General features: G+C 37.2%; 1 protein-coding gene across 2 annotated transcripts in view; it reads left to right on the forward strand.

Annotated features, from left to right (window-relative positions):
* The window catches only part of LOC124164191 (tyrosine-protein phosphatase non-receptor type 11-like), a 1,101,414-nt gene that overhangs the window by 482,430 nt on the left and 595,680 nt on the right, over window positions 1–23,304 (forward strand). For both annotated transcript variants that reach the window (XM_046541402.1, XM_046541400.1), the window contains exons 2-3: window positions 15,055–15,177; window positions 19,084–19,278. In XM_046541402.1, the coding sequence (XP_046397358.1) occupies window positions 15,055–15,177; window positions 19,084–19,278 (318 nt within the window). The remainder of the gene's footprint in view (window positions 1–15,054; window positions 15,178–19,083; window positions 19,279–23,304) is intronic.

Genomic DNA, 23,304 nt, shown 5'->3' on the forward strand with positions numbered 1-23,304 from the left:
AATTGAATGGATACTGTCCTCATATCGTAGGTTTGTAGTAATTTGAATTAATCATTTAAAAAGTTGATGTAAAATATATTCTTCAGAAAAATATGGCATGGAAAGAAATTTTTTTAAATTAATATAAATAGTTTTAAGTCAATATCAATAAATATAAAAAACATAAAAAAGAAACACTCACACGGGAAATTAACTTGAAGCTTTCGAAGTACTACTGACTTCTTTCTCAACTTGAGTAAGAATGGGGAACCAATGGGAAATGAGTGTTTCTTTTTTCTGTTTTTATATTTATTGATATTGACTTAAAACTATTTATATTTATATTGCGTGTTACGTGCATCTCGTTTTTCTAAACATTGTGTTTTTTAAATTAAAGATATATTAGAATAAAATATTTCGGAATTTGAATGCTATTTTCTTCGTTTCTCAAAAGGAAGTTATTTAAGTGAACTCATTCCTCTCGCTCAACGCGCTTTTTTGATGACGTGTAACTCGTTAAAAAAAAACTCTCTATATCATCTTGAAATTTTCGGGGTAGACTTATCCCAACATTTTCCTCAGATTCAAATTTCAATATTACCTCTCCGTATTTCTCAGATGTTATTATTTTATGTTTGAGATACAGGCAGATACGACGGCAAAGGTTTTTCTCCGTACACCATGAAAAATTTAGTACAAACTGAATGAATTTTGTCATGGCGAATTTGCTGAATGCGTACAAAGTCACTTGTTACTCGCAATGCTTCGGAAAACATTCGTCGCTGGATTGCGAAAAAATAGGATTTTTCTTTGCGACTGTGGCTTGATAAGAACAACCCTAAACCAAGCAACTTCGTTGGCCACATTATGAGGCATGATGGACCCATGAAAACAATCGTAAAAGGACAAGTAGAAGGGAAGTACGGCTGAATGAGTTACATAGGACAGGTTAAAAAGGATTAAAAAGAGAAAAAAGACGTAACTATGAAAAGACTAGCTGATTAGAGCGCGGAATGGAAAGCTGCATCAAACCAACCTCAGGATTGTTTACTTAATGATGATGATGAGGTGTAGTCTGCTCGATTACCGTCGCTACCGCTCTCAGCGGATGGAGCACTCCTATGGTTGGCCGAGCGGATCCAAGTATTCCGTCGTGGAGAGCACTATCCCGACTAAACTGCTGCTTACCGCTTACACTTCTCCATTCCACATTGACATAGCATATCTTATTCATGAGGTTAAAGATCGGTTATTAGAAAATGTAAACGAAATACAAAAAGATTTTAAAAGAAAACTTTTTTTCCCGGGAACAGCCTAAAATGTTGCGCTAAATAGTCAAAAATTAAGGTTCGTTTCTGAATTCCTTTTAATTAAACTTAATTACGTAATCCTGATGTTGAGATATGGTGATACTGCACGTCCTAATCTAATCTTATTGAACAAGTAGATAGATAGATAATAGATAGATGGAAAATGTTCTAGTTAGCAAACAGAGAATGCGTGAACAATCTAACCTATTAGTAATTATATCCCTTTATCAGATTCTTTTCCCTGAGATTCCACAATTCGAGCAAAGGTTTGTCTACTTAAACTTTCAGTGCGCTAAGCCCTCAAATTTACCGCTAGTCAAATAGCATAGTTACCTGAAAATGCTCTTTCAGTCTGTAAAAATTTCATTAGAGGCATATCACGTTCATGCACTGAAAATTCACCGCTAGTCAAAGAGTATCGCTTCCTAGAAGTACTAATTCCGATCAGTATAAATGCCATTCGAGGAAAAATTAAATTCATTAAAAGAACCGGAATGAACATCCTGATGTGAGTGTATATAATTTCGTCCACGTGAACCTATAGGAAAAAATAAGACCGACTAACGTTGTGATAGGGATCCTGCCACGTAATGCATGAAGGTTGATTTTATGCCAGGTCCACTTTGAAATTGCTTTATTTTTTTATTCCGCCTCCTAAGCTGTGTAGTTGATGTGTCTCTCTTCTTTCGCCGCTGCCTTTATCAGCCACACTCGGCTCACCTTCGGGGCATGAAGCCCTCGTTTCCGCTCGGATGAGAGGCCCTCTTACTCTGCCCCGTGGTCCAGCGTCACTCCTCACGCATCGTCACGGAGCGAAAATACCCTAGCGGCCTTCTCCAAATGCTCCTCCACCCTCGCTCACTCACCCTGAAGGAAGAGTGCCGTGCCCTTAATCACGTGTCCACCTCGTCCTCTCCCTCTCCTGTCTCCACTTACGTGAGTGAGTGACTCTTCTACCTTTTACCCGATCCTTTGTGTTGCTTGCAGACCCAAGTGTTCGTATGTATACACGTCCAATTTCCTCCCGTTTTCTCCTTTCTTATTTTTTCCAATAGGTTCACGTGGACGAAATTATATCCACTCACATGAGATAAGGGTGTTCATTCCGGTTCTTTTAATGAATTTAATTTTTCCTCGAATGACATTTATACTGATCGGAATTAGTACTTCTAGGAAGCGATACTCTTTGACTAGCGGTGAATTTGTGGTGCATGAACGTGATATGCCCCTAATGAAATTTTTACAACCTGAAAGAGCGTTTTCAGGTAACTATGCTCTTTGACTAGCGGTAAATTTGAGGGTAATACATGAAATATGCCTCGAATTAAATGAATACTTATAGAAATATGTATTTCCAGGAAACGACATTCTTCGATCTGCGATCAATTTGGGGTGCATTCATTCTTTATGTCCCTAGTGATATTTATACAGATTTAAATAAGTGTTTCTAGGAAACGATACTCTTAGACTAACGATAACGGTAGCCTCGGGTCACGTAGCCGTTGCAATCTCCATGGCCACAGGAGACTAGTAGCGGGGAAAGTTGTGAATTCAAAAAGAATTAATGACCCTCAATAAACTCACCTATCCAATACAAGACAGAGGAATAAAGGGGGTGTGTTTAACCCATCATAACCCATTGCTGCTTCTATGTAACATCAAAAATGTATGAATTTTCAGCTCTATTACAGGAAAGATTTAAACTGCGTGTTCTTTTGCTCTGTAAAGGTTAATGGTAATATATTTAGCTGGCACAATAATTATGGTTGATTAGAAATGTTTCACATTTTGAAAATGAGAAGTCTTGAAATTGAATTTCTTCCAGAAGCAGATTTGGTTTATAAATGGTTAAGAGGAGGATTAAGGATGACTAGATGCATTTCCACAGGTCTCTAGTTCGGCAGATTCCGCACCCATGTGAACCCAGCTAAACGGATTTACTTCGCCAGTAAATAAGAAACTCCGCGACGCCACAGTTTATGTTAAAGCACGTATTTTCCAAAATGAATAACAAATCTTGTTGTGTTAAAGTCACTTACTTTAAACTTACGGCATTGAATAGCTAAATGTCATTGATTGGGGGGGCCCCTACATGGACCCAAGCGATCGAATCCGTATTCCGCTCATTTTATGACCGTCGAAAAGGGTCGAGGAAAGGATCCACAAATTCAAATGTCTGTATTCCGCAAATAACCAGTAGCTAGTTGTTCCAATCGGGCGTGTGGGCTGTGCTACGCGTGTGTATGCGAAGGCATAAGGCAAAGCTGTGACTTTGTAGTGTTGCCGTTATAATGATTAGAAATACACAGAAACTTGAAAGTGAAATTTAATTTTTAATTTTTTGGTTTGGTCAGTATTGTATTTTATATACCTTGAACGGGTACAAAAATTTTTTGCAACCAATCAGAATGTTTCCTGCTTGTATGTACCATAACCATACTCGTATGTGCCATATGCGTACTTAAGATCCGAGATACGGCCTTTTTCCGTTGACATAGAAGCAATATGCAAAGTTTGGACGCTCGCGATGACGAAAGTTGGGTTTATGGTAATGTGCGGAATTCGGACAGTCGCGGTCAAGGCAGCTTAGGAGAATTTGCGGAAAATTGACGTAGATTGTTGAAATAGACGTTTTTATCTAGCGAGGAAGGCGAAATGTGCCGAGTACGGATGAATCGCCCAGGAGCGTCATATGGTTTGGGAGTGTGTCCACAGTGGCCTTGATGTGACCTTGGTTGGTTTTGAGTGTATGCAGGGGAAAATCACGTGAGTTTGGGTACTCGGTGATGTGAAGAGAATCTTGCGGTTGAACGGTGGGGTAACGTTATGTTGGTGATATTGATAGTGTGAAGGGTGATATGAGTTCTCAATGCCGAAGCGTGTGAAAAGAGCTTTCGAGACGAACGGGTGTGAAGGGATGCGTTCGAACCTTTGAGAGTCTAAGAATATAAAACGCTTGCTCCCTCGCCTGTGCGACCCTTTTGACACTTTTCACCTTGATAAATGACCAAATGCGTCCAAAGGAGAGGTTGGGTTGTGAGGCAAGGTTTTCTGAGGTACTACGGGTGTACCCAGTAGACCTGCAGTAGCTCAAACCTGCCTTTAACCATTCTCGGCTGACCGCTCTATTTGTGGCAAGGGATAATTTTCGGTACATTGGTGTGTATATCACAAAATACATGGTGCTATAATTGGTAGGTATTTAAATTTATGACTTTGCGTAGTGGCCTGAAATCGAAAAAAATAAGATGTCCAAATCCTCCAAAAATGTTTCTGTCCCACTAGCCAAGAAATATAAATCTCGCATCATATTTTAGTTTTAAGGTTTTCGCAGCGATTAGATACACTATTATAATTCATTTTCGGGAATACGTCTGCGTGCTTAATATTTAACTCAACGTTTCGTTCCACCTACTGGGAACGTCGTCAGGAGAATGAAAATATAAACATCTATCGTACCGTTGGAAAAACTGGTCCATTGTTGTCAAGGTATTTAAAAAAGTAAATAAAAATAAAATAAAAGCCAACTTCTTTAAAACGTCTTCTATAAAAAGGAAGATGAAAACGACCTATGAATTTTAACAGGGATGATGGATATAATTTAAGCCATGTGTGGAAGAGATATATTTCGAAGATTTAATAACAATATTCCACTTTTCATCTTCCTTTTTATAGTAGATGTTTTAAAGAAGTTGGCTTTTATTTTATTTTTATTTACTTTTTTAAATACCTTGACAACAATGGACCAGTTTTTCCAACGGTACGATAGATGTTTATATTTTCATTCTCCTGACGACGTTCCCAGTAAGTGGAACGAAACGTTGAGTTAAATATTAAGCACGCAGACGTACACCCGAAAATGAATTATAATACTCGCATCATATATTTAAAATAGTTTGAGCATGAATATTTGCTATTACTTTTTTCTTTGAATTGCAAATCATTTAGTATGGAGTCCTTGAGTCAACTTCACAAATAACACCTATCTTCAATTTTTACCGGTAACTTTTAAAAATTGACTTACTGCTTTTATTCAATGGACAAGCGGAAAAAACTTCCTTGATTTTATCATATAAACATTTAGTTTTTATGAGCAGTATTTTCTGAGTTTTTTTATATTGTTAATGATATGTGTTCTATAAAATGGTGAAGCCTTAGAAATTTGTACCTATGTTTTGGAGTTTACCCAGTATTTTCACCTGTTTACGCTAAGTGAAGCATGTAATGCCATCACTAAAAGCTCACAGATTGTAATCAAGATATTTCTTGCGAATCCTTACGAACTCTAATTTTATTGTTTCTTCTAGCTATGTGCTATTGTCTTAGTATCAATTGAGGTAGTAAAGCGGTACTACATCACATTTTCTTTAGGTTACAGAAAATAGTTGCTTTTTGGCGTATTTTTACGCATTGCTTCGAAATGATTGCGCTCAAAAGGTTCTAATCATTCTTTTTTATCTCGACGCTGTTAAGTGATTTTTCAAACATAGTCAAACTTAGTTTTTTTGTCTTTTGAATTTTTTAGTTGTTTATTTTCAAGGACGATTGTATCGAATTATCTTCTCGTTGGCAGGGCACATCGACTAAATAGGTTTTATTGTCTGCGTGTTTTTTTTCTCATCTGAAAAACCTTCGTAATTCGTTTTTGTGTACACTTCTCGGAGACAACCTTGTCGAGTGCTTCTTATGGCTGTTTGGCAATTCCAAAATGGATTCTTTGATATGAACTTTAACCTATTTAACTTTCGTAAAACCATTGGCATATGGCAGAAGATACTTGATCAAATTTTCTCTTCATTAGAACGGAAATATCGATGGCTTGAGACGTAACTTTGTGAAAGCGATTCATTATGAAAAATGAAGTAAATATTCATGTGGAAGCACAAAGTTTCTTTTTCATTTTTCATCCGGAAATATAGAAAATATCCGCTTATAAAAGTTAATACTATCATATGGGGAAAATTTGGAAGCAACAATATCGTCAGTCGAGGCATCCATGTTTATATTTCGTCGGCTTCTTAATTAACCTCGGCAACATAAGCCTGTTTGGATTCACTCGCCCGACTTTATGTTACCAGATAACAAGCTCCATTACTACATGACTGCTTAATCGACCTTAAACCTGGCATTTCCGCTACTCGATGTTGCTGCGTAGGTAAAATTTAATGCTGGGATGACGTGCAATTAGTTTATGTTTTTTTAATCATTAAAAGTACGTTTCTTTTCGAAAATTTACCCGTGAGGAGATCGTATTGACCAAAAATTCCGGTTCGTGCATGCTTTCTCTCCATTTCTTTTATTTTATTCCTTCATGGAGCGAATATCTGGCTTCTTTCGACTGTACGGGAAGCCAAAAATGGAATGGTACAAGCTCGTTAACTTGCGTAACTCCGATAACATAGAAGAAGACTTTTGATCGAGTTTTTCCCATCCATCGTCCAAAAAAAATCACAGACTTTGGTTACTAAAGCACTATGTTGCGCGAGTTCCTGCAATAACCTACGAGATAGGGTTCACGTGTCTGCGCCGAGGGAAACTAATTTCCTTACAATCACTTCGTCTGATCTCATTTCGAGTGTACTCGAACCCAAAGTGGTGCCTCGTGACCGGGATTCGATTATCGAATTGATCACTTCGGAATCACAGTTACCGTAGAGAACACCGGAAAGTAGTTTTTCATGGAATGACCTCACCGTACTAAAAATAATGAATTGTTGGTGACCATTTGCTGCGCTTATGGAACCGGGCTGCTGCCGGTCCGGGCCTCTCACAAATGGGCTGCTCCCATCTTTTTAAATCGGGATAATGCGCAGAAGTCAAGTGTGAGGATAGTGTAGATAGACGTCGTATAGGATCCAGGTTATATACCTTCTAAGTCACATTCTTATCCGGATTATAACCGGAGAGAAAAAAACCAAGCGGGAAAAATAGTGGTATGATTTCCCAAATTATTGTATAAATATATTGTGCTTTTTCTCAGATAAGGAGTCATCGTGTAATTCATTCAGTCACTTTCAAATGAAGTGTTTCTTTATTTTCATTTACTCATGTTAAGTCTGTGTCTATTCAGCTAAGTTTAGTGCTTCATTCTTCACAGTGAAATAAATGTGAAGTAAATTCATGTTTCTCACTATGCCATGTAAATTTTTTTGATCCTGATTCAATTTTTTAAAAGTGTAATTTGAAGTAGGGGAGGATTTTCGGGTGAGTTTTGACAATTTTCTTTGTATGATTAGCAATTTTTATTTTAAGAATATCCCAGCTGAGATTTTGTCACTTGAAAATAAGCATCTCGCAGATATTTATAACACCCCGCGTTTATGACAGCCTTTTTTTTGCTCCTGGGAAAAAAATGAATTCTTTTACCTAAACTTTCGGCAAAATTTTCTCTTTTTAACGTTTTTGTCAAAGAAGAATGTATAATTAGGCTCTGAGATGATGCAATCCGTGTTTCTGTTGGTGTTTAAGAGCATTATTCTGACCTTAAGGGCATAAGAATATTCCAGAAAGTGGTTAAAAAAATTAATTTGTTCCCCATTACCTACCGCTGAATTGGGGCAAGTTAACATTCGGGTTAATGCGCGCGAATTGAGCTTAACTGCCGGTTTACCATGCGCTATTCGGTGTCCTATCCACCAATTCCCACGGCTTGGTCATTTGCTGCCTTCCAAGTCATTTCGCTTGTGGTTACCCGCTTGTTACAGTAACTGTAGAGTATTACTGAGCAACTAAGCCATTTCGCTAACGTGCTTCCATAAACGTAATCCACCTTTTGTGGTACAAAATTGTAATTATCCCACTCATGTAATCTATGTGTTTATGAATGAATGCTTAGCTATATGTCCTTGAAGCGTTTCTACAAAATTCATTCGATCTGTATGAAAGTGGGCGCACTTTTACAAGCAGAAGAAGTTTTATCGTTAAACTTTTGTAAATAGTTATCAGGGTTCCCGGTGGTCTCAGTATTTGGTTCGTTACTATGGTTTTATGTATTGCTTGTTAGGAGTATTTTCCCTCTAGGTAGCTGACTGAGATTTTGGATGGCTGGATAATTAAATTAATTAAAGATTCAGATTATTTCAACACATTTGTATTTACGCTTCGTATTTTTTTGGAAATTGTCTTTAAAGCTGAAAACTCCCACTTGTTTTTATTTCTAAAATCAACCAGAGCATATTTCCTCCACAGCCAGTCGTAAGATATGGTAATGTTGGTAGCTGTGATTGGCGAATGGTGTGAGAGTTTGAAATTTAAAACCATTTCCGTTCGCGTTTATTGAAAGTTTGGTGATTTAATTATTATCTGTTCCTCATTCAATTAATGTTTTTAAAAACTATATGAAGGTGGAGAATTATGGCATGCAGGACAGCTTCAGCCGGGTTTTGCTAGCTATATAATTGTTTATTACTCCACAAAATAAAAGTACAGAATAGAATTAATTACCGAAAACGGAGTAACTTTAGGTAGCCATTAAGGACAACCTATTTTTTGGCTACCATCATTTGCATAGGGTCATGCTGATATATAAACATTTGAATTGAAGTAAGCACAACATTTGAATTGAAGCAAGAACAACATTTGAATTGAAGCAAGCACAACATTTGAATTGCAACAAGTACGTACATATATATTACAAGGAATTACATCATAGAAAAAAATCCTCCACACTTTGCATTTTAAACAGCCAAGACTGAGTATTTTTCATAATTACATTATTATTTTTTGTTTTCATACATGATACGGGTAATAAGTTGTACACTTTTGGCCCTATAAACAAGAAACAACGTTTATACAACGTAAGGTTAGTCCTAGGTAAAGCAATACATGATCTTCGTAGGGTATCAAGTTCTCCCTAATTTTTCTCCCTTCTTATTAATGGGGGGCATGCTTCTCGTTTCATTTATTCGCCTTTTTTTATTTAACCTCGCCTGTCGGAGGTTATTTATGTCGAAATTTAAAAGTTCGTTTTGAAGTGACTCCGTAAACTCTCGCAACATCCAAACAACTCAATTTTTTCCCCTCTTTTCTATAACTTGAAAGTTTTTAGGTCGGTAACTTTCGAAGAATTTTCACCGATAAGTATATAATTGTTGAAATCGTAATTTCTCTTCATATTCTCAAAAGGTAAGGTTTGAACTAAAAAAATCACTCATTATTCTCTCAATTCAACTAGAGCATACTTCCATGACTACCATTGATTATATTAAAAAATAGTGATTTTAACGTAGAAAGTTTTTACTATTTTCATTCAAATGCGCTCGTGCGCACATATTTTTATTACTATCGATTGCATCCTATTCATAGGGAATACGTAAGCTTCTTTGCTAAGGTTTCATCGCTACTTTTTTTTATTTATTCACATTTTTCTTTTTACTTCGTTCGTGCAATATCGAAGAAATTCCCCGAAATTCAGTTGTTCGTTCGTAAAATCTTGGCATTGCCAATAAACTTAATTCTTTTCACTCAATTCTCACCCCTAACGACTAAACTTATTCCAGAACTGTAGTGACCTCACTAACTCATAAAAAGTGGGCTGCAATTTTCACATAATTTTAATTTATTAGTCATGAAAAAATGGCTGCACGTTGAAACATTTTTTTCGTTATAACTCATGTCTCTCTTCGATCAAACCGACTTATCAACCGAAGTTGCGATATTGGGTATTTCAGAACGTCCCAATTATGTTGAGTGGAAGATGTGTTAATGAAAACTAATCCTTTCCCTATTTGTGTTTTACGTACTCACCGTGGTAAAGAAAATTTTCTTGCAGGAATTGTAACTTTTCAATTAAATTAAATTTATAGTTGTAGATAAATTGTTGTAACAGATTTATTTACAATTTTAATGTCTGTTACTTATTGCTAATCGAGTTTCATTCATCATAGCACTAAGGGGATGCTCAAAAACATATACCTAGATTAAACTAACTTATCGATGGCGAAGTTCTAACAACACGTATATCAAAATTTGGCCGGTTTGAGACAGGTATCTTAAACAAAGTGTAATGACATTTAAAAAATAACATTCAAGGAAAAAAACTCTTTGCTTGTAAATGTATGCTTCCTTTTCAGTTTTATGAATTTTTAGTTTTTAATTTCTGTGTACTATTTAAAATATAAATCGTTTCTTTTGCTCTCCTGAAAATTGGCTATTTCTGAGATACGTGTTGTTAGAACTAAGCCATCGATATCCTTTTTGGAATATATCTATCGACGTTATATTGATCTACTGTCTACTACAACAATGCCATCTTCAATTTTTTTTTCAAGGATATTTTGAATTTCGTAGTAGTTTCGGGATGTCCTGTCTGCTGGGTTTCACTCGTCTTTTTTTATGTTTTCAAGTATTCGCTCATTTTTCTGCCTTCCTATTCATCGGGAACATGCCCCTTTGCTAAGGTTTCTAGTCTTCTTTTTTTATTAATTCATCTTTTATTTTTAACTGCGCTTGTGCGATATCGAAGAAAATTGCCCCAAAAAATTCAGTCGTTCGTTTTAAAGCGACTCCGTAAACTCTCGAAATAGCCAATTAACTTAATTTTTTCCCCTTCCCTCCCTCTTTTCTCGAACGTGAAAGTTTTGTAGGAGGTCAGGAACTTTCGGTTAAAGTTCACAACCTTCTTTCTCTCCGTGATTTTTTTTTCCTCTCTTCTTCTTCCTCTCCAGATTTCACCTTTTTCATCGTTTCGCAAGTGGGGAATAGGGTGGGGGGGGGGTGCCGCGAGTTCGAAATTTCCGGAAATATCCCGCGGCTTAATGAGGTTCCACGCTGGGCGAAAATGAAAAATGTTCTACTTCTTTTTCGTTCACGTAGGAGGTGCGTGCCGACACGTAATGCGAGGCGTTTAAAAAAGTTGACTGACGACGCAGTGAGCGTCGTTCGTAAGGACGCTCACGCTTTTGTGAAATGACAAATGGGCACATTTAAGATTCAAATGGGTATGAAGATTATTTTTTCCTACGTTTTTATTCATAATTTTGAAGGAAATTGGTAGACTTTAAAGGAAAGTATTTTTCTTCGAAACTCATGTCAGGGATAATTAAGCAACTTTAAACTCTCATTACTACAAATAATAGGCGGTATAATAATTTATAAAACGCCACGCCTCCTTAGGACTGGCCGTATTTGGTGTTTATTGGTGACGGTTTAATCGTTTATAACTTATGTTATTTTATACACTTATGTCGGTCAGAAATTATTTTTGGGCGTATAAAAGGGCTCATGGATTGGACATAGTTCCTTAAAATACTGGTCATAGAAAATTGAAAAAAATATTCAAGAAAATGATTTTGACGTTGCTTGTAAAAATGTACGAACTATTAATCGGGGTAGGGCAAAAGAAATACATAATATTGTTCCGAAATTAAGCATTATGCATCTGTCTCGTGAAAAGGAGTTAAAATTATCAAGTTTCAATGGACTACTTATCAGTTTAGCCATCGAAATAGTAAAAAATTGACAAAATGCATCAATCAAAACTGGCTTTATTAAACGTTTAGTACTTCAAGTAAGTCTTAAGTGAATTTTTTTAAATATCCTATAATGTTTATCCGTTGGGATTAAAAAATTGGTCCCGTGTTTTGACTCCCTGAGGATAGTGTTACTATGGTGGCGTGTGACTTCATTTTAGTCTTGTGTTACACTTTATTCATATCTAGTGATAAGGATAGCAATTTTTTGGATGGAATAAACAGGTAGCAGAATGATTTTTTCCTAAATTTGTTAATTTTGTTAAATTATTGACGAAATAAAGGCATCTCTAAAATTATCGCCTTGAGTAAAATTTGTTCAACGAGATTACAATGATTATAATAATACTGTAATAAAAATTTACCTCAAAAGATGAAGGCTGACTAAGAATGGTTTTTTAAATTTATTATTTAGCGACATGCTGAGACATCGCTTAGCCCTCTTGGCCGGCATCGTGAGCTCCTTCAGTGTTAGACAACAATCTTGACGCAACTGTACGGAAAATTCGTATATAAGCAAGGATACTTGATAGTGCTTTGAGATTCGAGTGGTCCAATACTCAGGCAAATTTTCATCTGTAGAAAACGGAATATAAATGATTGTGGTACCCTCGTTGTCGCCGGGGTAAAGTCCGTGCTTGCCATACAAGAGGTCGCGGGTTCGAGTCCTGATTGGGTAGGTTGCCTATATCAAGGGCATGGATGTTCGTGTGCGTTTAGTTGTTACTTAAATACCCCGATGTAAGTGGCCAAAGGTACTGTTTTCGGTATTACAGATGTTTGTAATTGTATTTTTTAATTTAAGGCTGTAAATGTTTATCATGATTATTAATAAATAATAAAATAACCTCATATACCTATAAAATAACCTCGTGTTTGGTTCAACACTACTTCTCAAATTTATTGTAACTGACGAACACTCATATAATTAATTAGTTTCATTTGGGTACTTTCAACATGAGCGAAAAATTGTTTAACTCTTGTTCAGATTTTTGAGAAAATTTTACGATCGTGAAAATTAGAAGTCGTTGCTGAACTGAACGAAAGCTTTGCTATTTAACTGACCATATTCATTGCATGATGCAATTAGGCAGAAGGTTATTCATAAATAGTATTATGGATACGATATATGAACATAACAATCACCGAATATTAAATATATGTAAAAATGTCTATCTGTATAAATCAATGAAAGGCATTAGCTGTTAACGAATATTCTTTGTTGACAGCATGTCATGGATTTTATGGTGTAAGCCCTAATCCGTAAGCACGAACGATAATTGACCGAGCTTCTGCCTCCGCGGATGTAATTTTTAATTCATGAATATAATATCAAACCGTGATTGACACCTTTAATCTCTTATAGCGCTTAAACTAATGAAAAAAAAGGAAAACGTCCGGTGTGACGCAAATTCCATGCGCGTATCACTGCGGCAAGTGTCGAAACGGATTTAAAATTGTAATTTTTTCGATTTTAAGCTTTTGCAGTACAAAGGAAAGGAGGAATTCGCAATTTTTTTCTGGAAAATTCTCTCGTCATCATGACGGTCCCAGTCATAAAAAAGTGTACGTGTTTTTTCCGTTGAATGGCATTTACTGTGTGCGAAACGACCTCATTGACGTCATGAATGTGCATCCCTTGGTGAAAGGTTGTCAGAGACTGTATCGAAAGTCCGATCCAATAAATCATCCTATTCGGTAATGTTGTCTCGTATGTATAGATGACGAGGTATACCGTAGATCTCAGAGGTGAATATTTTCTAATTTTTAAGTTTTCTCTCGGAAAATTTCTCGGGTTTTTCCGCCATGTTCAGGGTTTGATGCGCGCTGATATTTTGAAGGCGTAGCCTATCAGCGTTTTCAGGTTGAATGGAGTAGCTAGAAAGTTCTTCGGCTATCACAGTCTTTTGATTTATAGAAACCTGGAGCGCTGTAGCCTAGGTGATAGATTACTTGGCTGGTGAGCGAAAGGTCCTGGCTTCAAGCATCGGACGAAGTCTCCTCACAGTCCCAACTAAATATTCTCAATGAGAAAGGTGGCTCAAGGGAGCGAACTAGCTCTTCAAACTTGAATATGAGATACTTTCCAGGTTTGCGTTTAATTTTAACTCTTATCTTACTTATACATACCAATCTTTGGTTTGAATCGATGGGTGAGTTATCAGTTTATTTGGTTTTGGCGATATATATGGGTGGGTGGGAAGCCAAGGGGTACAAGTGATTTCTTTTTTCTATACAGAGTTAGGTTCAGAGATTAGGTATGAAAAAAACGGGATCAATTAGATATTAAGTAAAGCATTTGATTTTCCACTCGATGTCAGCACAGAACTGAGACTCACTCGTATCCCTTGGCAACCAGGTTTTTACCGGATTTATTTTCACCTCGGCACCTGAAAACTATGTTGAAATGTATTATTTAACTTATATTTATAGCTTCCAATGAATCTACTGCCTCATATAATAGAAGATATCGTCATCAATCATCAATATTATGATTGACAGCTATGCATACAGTTCTCCTTTCACTTAGTCTTTGAGCGCTGGCATATTTCTTCATTTATATCCTTTATCTCATGTTATATGCATCGAATCCGAGCCTCTCCTCAGTTGTTCTTTCCTTCCGCTTGTTATTCATCAATAATTTTCATCAAATAATCAATTCACATGTTTACGGACTGATTTTTGTGTGTGATGTTTGTAGAATGTGGCCGATAAGGTTGTCCCGTCTTGTTCTCAATGCTCTGAAAAGACTTCACTCCACCTCTTCCCTAACCTTCTGCTATTCATCATTCTTCTGTAACATCGAATATCGGATGCATCCAGAACTTGAAATATCTATGGTTGTCATTATCCATGCCTCTTCAACTTAAGGAATCATGATCTAAATCTGATCATTAATTAACTGCTTCCTTAGTTGTACGCATAGGACTGGTTTTATAATGCCTGGTTGGCGCTAGCCATAAGATGATGTAGCCTTCCACTTTACCTAGCGGTGGATGAAATTTCTGGTTAGCTTTGAGTCTAATCTTACATCAGAAACTAACCAGACACTAACAAAGCTTTCACTCAGGTTAAGTGAAAGGCTGTATCATCTTATGGTCACCGTTAACTAAGTATTATAAAATTTGTTTTTAATCTTCTAGCTAGTTGTCCCATGTTCTAGCCAAGGTTTTCAAATGACTATTCCTTTCTCGTACTCTGCTAATACATCACACATTGCTCACAAGAATAATTCACCCCTAAATTACGTTATTTGTATTTAAATTAATGTTTTTTTTCCGTTTTTCCTCATTCAGATGGTTCCACCCCAACGTGTCAGGAATCGAGGCGGAGTGCTTGCTGATGGAGCGGGGGTTCGACGGCAGCTTCCTCGCCCGGCCCAGCCGCAGCAACCCCGGAGATTTCACGCTCTCCGTCAGGTTGGTACCACTGACGCGCTCCTAAATAATAATGTGTATACCGGCCATGTGCTTGATTAAAAATATGTTTAGCTTTTTGAGTAGATACCAATATTAAACGCATAACTTGTTATTTTTTTAATTCATATCCTTTAAAAAATTACCTGATCACTGGAATAGGCTAACCTAATACGGAATTTTTTAACGAATCACGTATTACGGTGGCTTACCAAAATAATATTTAGATCATATGTCTAATTTAAAAATTAAAGTTCACAGTGCTAATGAGTTTGCTGCCTACATAACTATATATAATACGCTTTCATTGTTAACTTTTTAATTCATAACTCCATACCTTAGAATACATGACCTGTGTAATTAGAATAGACTTAAGCATGAATTACTCCTTTTAAGGATTTCTTCGTACTTCCGCATACTTGAACAATATTTAGGTCATATTCTTCACTTAAAAAAAAAATTATTCTCGTAGTGCTGATGAGTTTATTGCATACTTGCATTCCATAACACACTTGAGTCATTAATTTTTTAATTCATCACTATCTCTATTACATTATGATATCTATTCTTTGTATTAATGGAATTGGTTTCATTCTTAATTTTACACCTTATATTTCTGTCATTTTTGTGTTTCCTTATCCCGGGTCTTTCTTTTCCTGACCTTCTTAGGGTTAGTATCACTGCCATATGCTTTGTTTCAAAATTCAAGTGCATAGAGCTAATTAGCTTGCTTGAATTTTAATTTTCCAGTGAATATCTACTTTCATGTGATAATTGATTTCTTACACTGAAATATATAACCCCATGAACAGGGGTGGATCGAGGCTTTTTCTGAAGGGGGGGGGGGGCACAAGGGTCTTACAGGTCTTCTAATATTTGAGATTAAAACCAAATTAAAACAATTACTGTGGAATATATTCTCTTTATTTTGATTCTAAGGTTATTAATATTAAATTAACTGATTGAGGCTCCGTAATACACAAAACGAACTTAATGATAACCGTATTAAAAATATTGTCTATTTTTTAAGCCTCTGGGGGGGGGGGATGTACCCCCTGGGCCCTTCCCCCCTTAAATCCCCGTATGCCCATGAACGTTTCTTAAGAGGGCGTTTGTGAAAGTGAAGCCAGCTTATTGATTCGGCCGCCGTAGTAAGAAATCGCGTTTGTTGTGCATTTCGTTTGCTTACTACTTCTTGATTAAAAAGCGTTAATGTTTTCTCAAGAGTACAGCAATCTCTATTTAGCCTATACGCATATTGTTCGTTTATTGCCCAAAGAGCTGTTTTTTCATATCAAATATATAAATACACGGTTCATTCAGGGGCGAATTTAGTATCTATTTTATAAGGGGAAATGGCCTGGGTTCAGGGAGTATGAAATACCTCCTGACCTTTATTTAGAGAGATCGTTTCTTTTTGCATTAGGGAGTGCTACGCTCCACTATAAATAACCTCAAACTTCTCTCACATTTGGGGCAAAGTTTTTTTTAATTCACACATATTTCACTTTTATAAAATGTGAAACATATGAGCTCAACACAATGAACACAATCCAAATTGACTGAATAATAGGGGAAACCTTCTACTAAGTATGTGCACTGAAATGTATGCTAAAATTCACATATTAAATGCATGCAGGAGTACTGGCTCGGCTCTGCACTGGGTGCCATATGGCACCCGTGGGCGTTGACGGGTTAAGCTATTTATTTGAAAATACACTCCCTTCAATCCTTGACAAAGATGCAAAAACTATTAAACTAATAAAATTTGGGGTGTTGTCATGACTCCTGTGATCGCCCCTCTTAATCCACCCCTGGGCTCATTTTACGACCAATCCCCAAGTTTATGTCGAAAACTTAACCGTGCATGTATATTCTCTGCTTCGCCCGAGGTAAAACAATATGGCGGACGACTGACTTCGTTGTCAACGGTTGGAGTTATTGCTAACGCTCTCCGCAGAAACCTCTATGGGCTGAACCCGCCAGTGTTGTGTCTGGCGCGCTTCCAGAACTCGAGACGCTCTAAAGGTAGTTTGGCACTTTGCGATTCGCTATCGGTTGGGTCGCTAGCGAAGTGGCCTCTTCAACGAGGAAACTTAGTGGCTTTCACCTCCGCCTCCGTATCTCAAGCCATGCCTTTATCTGCCGAGAGATATCTCGAGTACCTCTCTCTCTCTGATTTAACTGATACGAAATCGGTTGATGTCGAGTCCTCCTTATTCCCTCTCAGCCTCCTTGGTCGGGTTGCTGTCGCTGTAAACGGCGTCGGCTCCTTGCCACGTCGTAGGGCTCGGGGAATGATAAGTAGTTTAGTATAGATCTAGGGGGTGCATTTTCTCTTTGCGTTGTGTAGTATTTTCGCAGTTTACGTCAGTGGTTTATTTTTCGCGTGTAGGTCTGGTTGTTATCGCTGTAACGGGCGTCGGCTCCTTGCCACATCAGGGAATGTTACGTAGTTTAGTATAGCTCTAGTGGGTGCCTTTTTTTCTCCGCATTGTGCAGTATATTCGTAGTCTCCATCGGTGGTTTATTTTCCTCGCGGAGGTCTGGTTGCCATCGCTGCAACGGGGATCGGCCCCTTGCCGTGTTGTGGGGGTCGGGGAATGTTTTTTAGTTTAGTAATGATGTAGTTGGTGCCTTTTTTCCTTATCGTTGTGTAGCTCTTTTCGTAGTTTCCGTCAGTAGTTTATTTTTCGAGTGTCAGAAGACCGCGTCTAGTATCATGGGACAGGTATTCATCCTTGGCAACACCTATAAAAGGTCGTAATTGGTTCAGTTCTGCAATCATCTCCGTTTTATTATTTTAGTTTCTATATTTCAAACAGTTTATTCTTTGTTCATATTTCAGTTTGCTTTCTCATACTCAGTTTTCCTACTATCAAACGTATCGTTTTCCCTTGCGGATCCATGTTCTCAAAATTGAAAAAGAAACAGTAAAGTGATATTTTGCGAGTGTAGTTCATCTGCAGCGCATTTAGTTCGTGAGGAAGCCGTCAGTTACAATTTCTCAACCGTTAATCAGCCCCAAAATGAACTCTGCCTCGGGAAAGTCTGAAATAATGCCTTCCTTCATATAGCCTACTTTTTTAAGCGTAATACCTCTTAATACTTAGTCCTTTTCTTGCGGAAATATGGTTCACTTGCGGGAACATCTTGAAATCCTTCAGCTGTGATATTTTGCCTATTTCAACCAAAGTCGCACGAAAATGGAATACGTATACGGCAACCTTATTCTTAATTTCTTTTGCTGCATTTTTAACCACGCAAAAATGTTTTAGAAGTTTGAATTTATTTGTTTGGTAACTATTTGATTGTATATTCTACGGCAAATATCGCGCTAGTTCTGTGTTGATGTGTCTTCTCTGATACATTTCGGATAGTTTCTTCTGAAGCTAATATAGAATGCTTATATATCCCTGTAGTTCCACGTCAATGATCTATAGTTTGGTTACCTCGCTCGTATACCACGCAAGTTTATGAAGAGAGCTATTACTTCTTATTTTAGGACTAGTTTTTCAAGAATCATGCTAACTAATTTCCTCGTTTTGTGAGCAGATGCTAATTATAAACTCTATCTTTTCGTTTTTCTGGAAGCGCCCCTGTAACAACTCTATTTAGGGTGTTCACTGCCACGTCATTGTGATATTTAAGTCGACGCACATTTAAAACGTATGAAAGGTTATATTCACTTTAAAATTCAAACAAATACTACCCTGTTAGTCTATCCGAGGGAGGTAATATTGAGCCCTTAATGTCCAGAAGAGTTACTGCAACCATAATTTCTATTCTTGGTATTCGCTGTTTGGGAATATAAAAGTGTTGTTGTACTTGACTCCTGTGAATAATGGCTTCCGTCAAGTGTACTGTGGTGTTGACTGCGACCATTGCACCTCGCATTTCTCTCCGCAGGCGCAATGGGGAGGTCACGCACATCAAGATCCAGAACACGGGCGACTTCTACGACCTCTACGGAGGCGAGAAGTTCGCCACTCTGTCCGAACTGGTGCAGTTCTACATGGAGAACCAGGGACAGCTGCGGGAGAAGAACGGAGAAGTCATCGAGCTACGCTACCCACTCAACTGTGCCGACCCGACCACCGAAAGGTAAGCGAAGTAACTCAATTATTCACTCGCTTCATTTATGGCCACTGAACTCAAGACAATGGAGACCTGTTCGGTTGAAACCCATTTGAAGACGAACATATTTGTACCCATAACCCCCTCATTCAGCATCCAAGCCACGAATATTACAAAAGGGGATCCAAAGTCGCCCTCTAAAAGGTGTTGTCACCCTTCGCACATTTAACCCTTTATAACCCAATGTTGTTTCTAAGCAACATAAAAAATGTTTAAACTTTCAGCTCTATTTAGGAGATATCTAAACTAAATATTATTTTGTAGTGTAAATTTTAAATACGAAATATTTAGCTGCCACGATAATTATTATTAAGTGTAAAATTTTCAAGTTTTCAAAATGAAATTTGATTTCTCCCAGAAACAGCTCTGGGTTAGAAAGGGTATAATAGGTTTACAAAAGTCGTCACTAGTGTCACTTGCGGACAAATTGATTCGAGTTTCACTGGAAATAAGCATAATTACGGGTATTAGCCAAAATTTATACTTATGTGATGTAATCTACCAAATTTATCACTTTTCAATGCTATTCCTTGCAATGACAAACATTATTCTGGAAGAAAAATATTGGAAAGAAGCGGTTCACATTGCACTCATCACTGCGCCGCGGACATTTTTTAAAACACATTAAAATGCGATTGAAGTGGCAACAGAAATCAGCCTTGTTTGGGATGGAATTGGGCCTCCTCTATGCAGTACCTTGATCCAAGCGCTCCATCCGCTTGGATTAATGGCCCAAAGACTTTTGAAATTAGCTTAAAAACTGAAAGATATAACTAGCCAATCAGCTGAACCATCCATTTGAGCAGTTCGAATGTTTAGTTAGACTAGAACTACGTACTTTTATGGCCTATAACCTTCCCTGAGTTTTATGGAAGTGATAACTGTCGTCTGGGATTCAGATGATTCATCTCCTAAGTCGTAACCTCGTATTAGCTGAGAAAAAATTCAAACTTTAGCGATTTTCCATATTTTTAAATACAGCACAGCTCTGTAGGTACTGCTCAATGTGAGTCACGGTTTTCGGGCGTTCCTCTGCCTTGTGTTGTTCATAGGTGACGACAGTTTCTCCAGACATCCTGCTGGCGTCTTAAAGTCAGAAGTGACTTCTGACCGGAAGACTCCTGCAGGATGGCTGGAGAAACTGTCGTCACCTACGGACAACATAACGCGGAGGAACGCCCGAAAGCCCTTATGGAGAAACACCGCGGAAACCTTAGAACTAAGTTTTCCTGAATATCAGACAATTACTTATTCCACTTATTTTTTATCAGAGTGCGACCCGGGTTTCAATGAATTATCATCATCTTCAGACGCTAATTATGATGATAATAATAATTTGCCTGAAGATGGTGATAATCAGTGAAACCCGGGTCGCGCTCTAATAAAAAAAAATAAGTATTATAAGTAACTGCCTGATATTCAGGAAAAGTTATAATGGAATACCACAAAGTAAATCAAGAGTTAGTGAATTTTGTTAGATCTAACTGGTCAATATGGTCTGATGCACAATTTATTGTATCCCTACGGGAAAGGGTTGAAACCTTCCATTGTTTTGAGTTCATTACATAGAGTTGCGGCTAGTTTGATCACAGGCTATACGATCAAATTAACAAATACGCCCGTTGCAGATAATGCAGAGTCGATAAAAGTGTTGCAGTTTAGGTTGGTCTCTTGAGAGTTGCCGCATTGAGTGCATACCGAATTTTCTTAGAAACTATCAACGTTAATTATTCCCGGACAATCCTCTAAAAATCTCAAATCAATTTTTAGGTGCTAGCATAACCATATGCTACATTGAAATGAGGTTTGGTATTCTTTCTGTGCGGCATATCTGTTTATTACAGCATTTCACAAGACTGAGATATGAATTGGAGATCAAGTAAGTTGGTAGCAAATACGCTACCAACCAAACCGATTAGTTCTCTTATCCCTCTTAGTTTTGTACCGGATACACCGGAGAAAAGATTCTGCGGTGCTGTGACCATTCCGTGATTTCACAAATGCAGCTGCTGCGTTTTGTCGAGGTGGGACACGATAAGTCTCACATACGTGTCATCATCGAGGTCTTTGCCTAATTAATGTGACGTCATAAATGTCGTAAATAAAGTGCCAGAGCGGATCATACCAAGTGATTTTTCTTTTACATTTCGTGACTCCACGGAGTAATGCCGTAAAGGTATATTATTGTGATATTGATGCTAATCAGATTCATATCTGGTGTAAGATTGTTCATAACAATTAAAATTTAAAAAATCAAAGCTTATAGAACACTCCAAATCTGGTGCTATAAGAAATATGTGAAAAATGGATCAAAAGGACTCGGAATTGTGTCACCTGTTTTCACGATCTGTTTTTAATCTGCGTTCAAAACGTAGTAACATAACATTATTAGTCCTCATACATAAATGTTTAGTGGCAGGAATTTTTACTTCCTTACTGTGGTGATATTGATGTAACCCTATGTGCATGCCATTTATCATCGATCAATGCATTGGGATTTTTCTTCTTCCCTATCGACTCTAACAGCATTTATTGCCGGCTGAAAAGAGCTTGCTCAATGTATTCATGGTATGAGAATTGAATCAATTATGTTCTGATGCTAATTTTGTGAACTGCTAGAAAAAATTATGACGAAATGAATAACAACCCCAGTCTTCTTTTGCTCACGTCATTTTTTTAAACAATTATCGCCTTGTTGTGATCCGATGACAGCTGTAATTAAATTTATATCTGAATAGAGATCCCCAGTCATTTCATTATCCGAGTACAGTTTTTTTATTCGCTTTGCGCTGATCAGAGTTGTGGGTATTCTAACGAGAAAAAAAATCGTATCACGTGTACCTCGAGTGATTGGCTCAATTTCGAGTGAATGCAGTACCAGAGAAACCTTTCATTCGCACCTCTGTATGTATTTATGGAATGCATATGAATTGCTCAATATTCAATTGTTAACTTTTACTAAGATACGGGTGTAATCATTATTCATCATGTAAAATATGATGTGGAAATTAAAAAATAAAATAATTGTCTGCTCAGTGATAACATTAAAATTAATTAGTTCCAAATTTATTAACATCTGGAAAGCGTACCATTAAAATTTATCGATGAGTTTCAAATAGGAAGTAAATATTCCCTAGAATGAAATACCTACGAGCGTGATGCGCCCGCTCCCAGAGGGCTTCTCCCGCTCTTTTCAATGCAGGTCCACAGAGGGATAGGCGCGTTTCTAATTTTAAAATGTAGAAAAAAAGGCAGAGTCTTATGCACAAATTTAATTGGAATGTTCATGTACAAATTGAGGTCAGAGGACCTGTTTAAACACCGCATTGGAATTAATTAGTTAATTCACTATCCTCTGTTAAACGCACATGATGACTCATACTTACGTATCAACAGGAGACTTGAATGTGGGATCAGCCGCATTTTGATAAAAGTTATTTAAAGAATGCGAGATATTGTTGCAAATGAACAAATGTATCAGTTTGTGCGCCGTTAACATCAGGAATATTTAGCGTTTTTTTATTATTTAAAAACCAATTTTAGGATACAATAGCAATATTTAGGAAGTAAGATATGCCGTCGTATGTTCTCTGATAAATTCTGTGCGTTTTGGTACCTCATTTGTAGAGTTTGGTTGCGTATAAGTTGAGAAAAATGAATCTATACAGTAGAAATAATATAGAAGATACTTTGTTACTTCCACAATATATTTTTTAAAATGTTGACCGTTTTCGGTAGTTACACTATTATCAAGTACAGAAAATGTAAAAAATATATGGTGAGGACAGGTCTATGTATACTATGGTTGTAAATGGAGCGTTAATAGTGGTTTGGTTCAGAACTCGAATTGATTATTCCTGGAGGGGAAGAGGGGAAAGAAACCTCCCCTCCATGAACAAGCACAGTATCTATAAATCTGTCCTTACCATATTTTTTTTTCATATTTTCAGTACTTGATAATGGTGTAACAGCCGAAATCGGTCAAAATTTCAA

The sequence above is a fragment of the Ischnura elegans genome, chromosome 8 (assembly GCF_921293095.1).
Source record: "Ischnura elegans chromosome 8, ioIscEleg1.1, whole genome shotgun sequence".
Taxonomy (NCBI): Eukaryota; Metazoa; Arthropoda; class Insecta; order Odonata; family Coenagrionidae; genus Ischnura; species Ischnura elegans.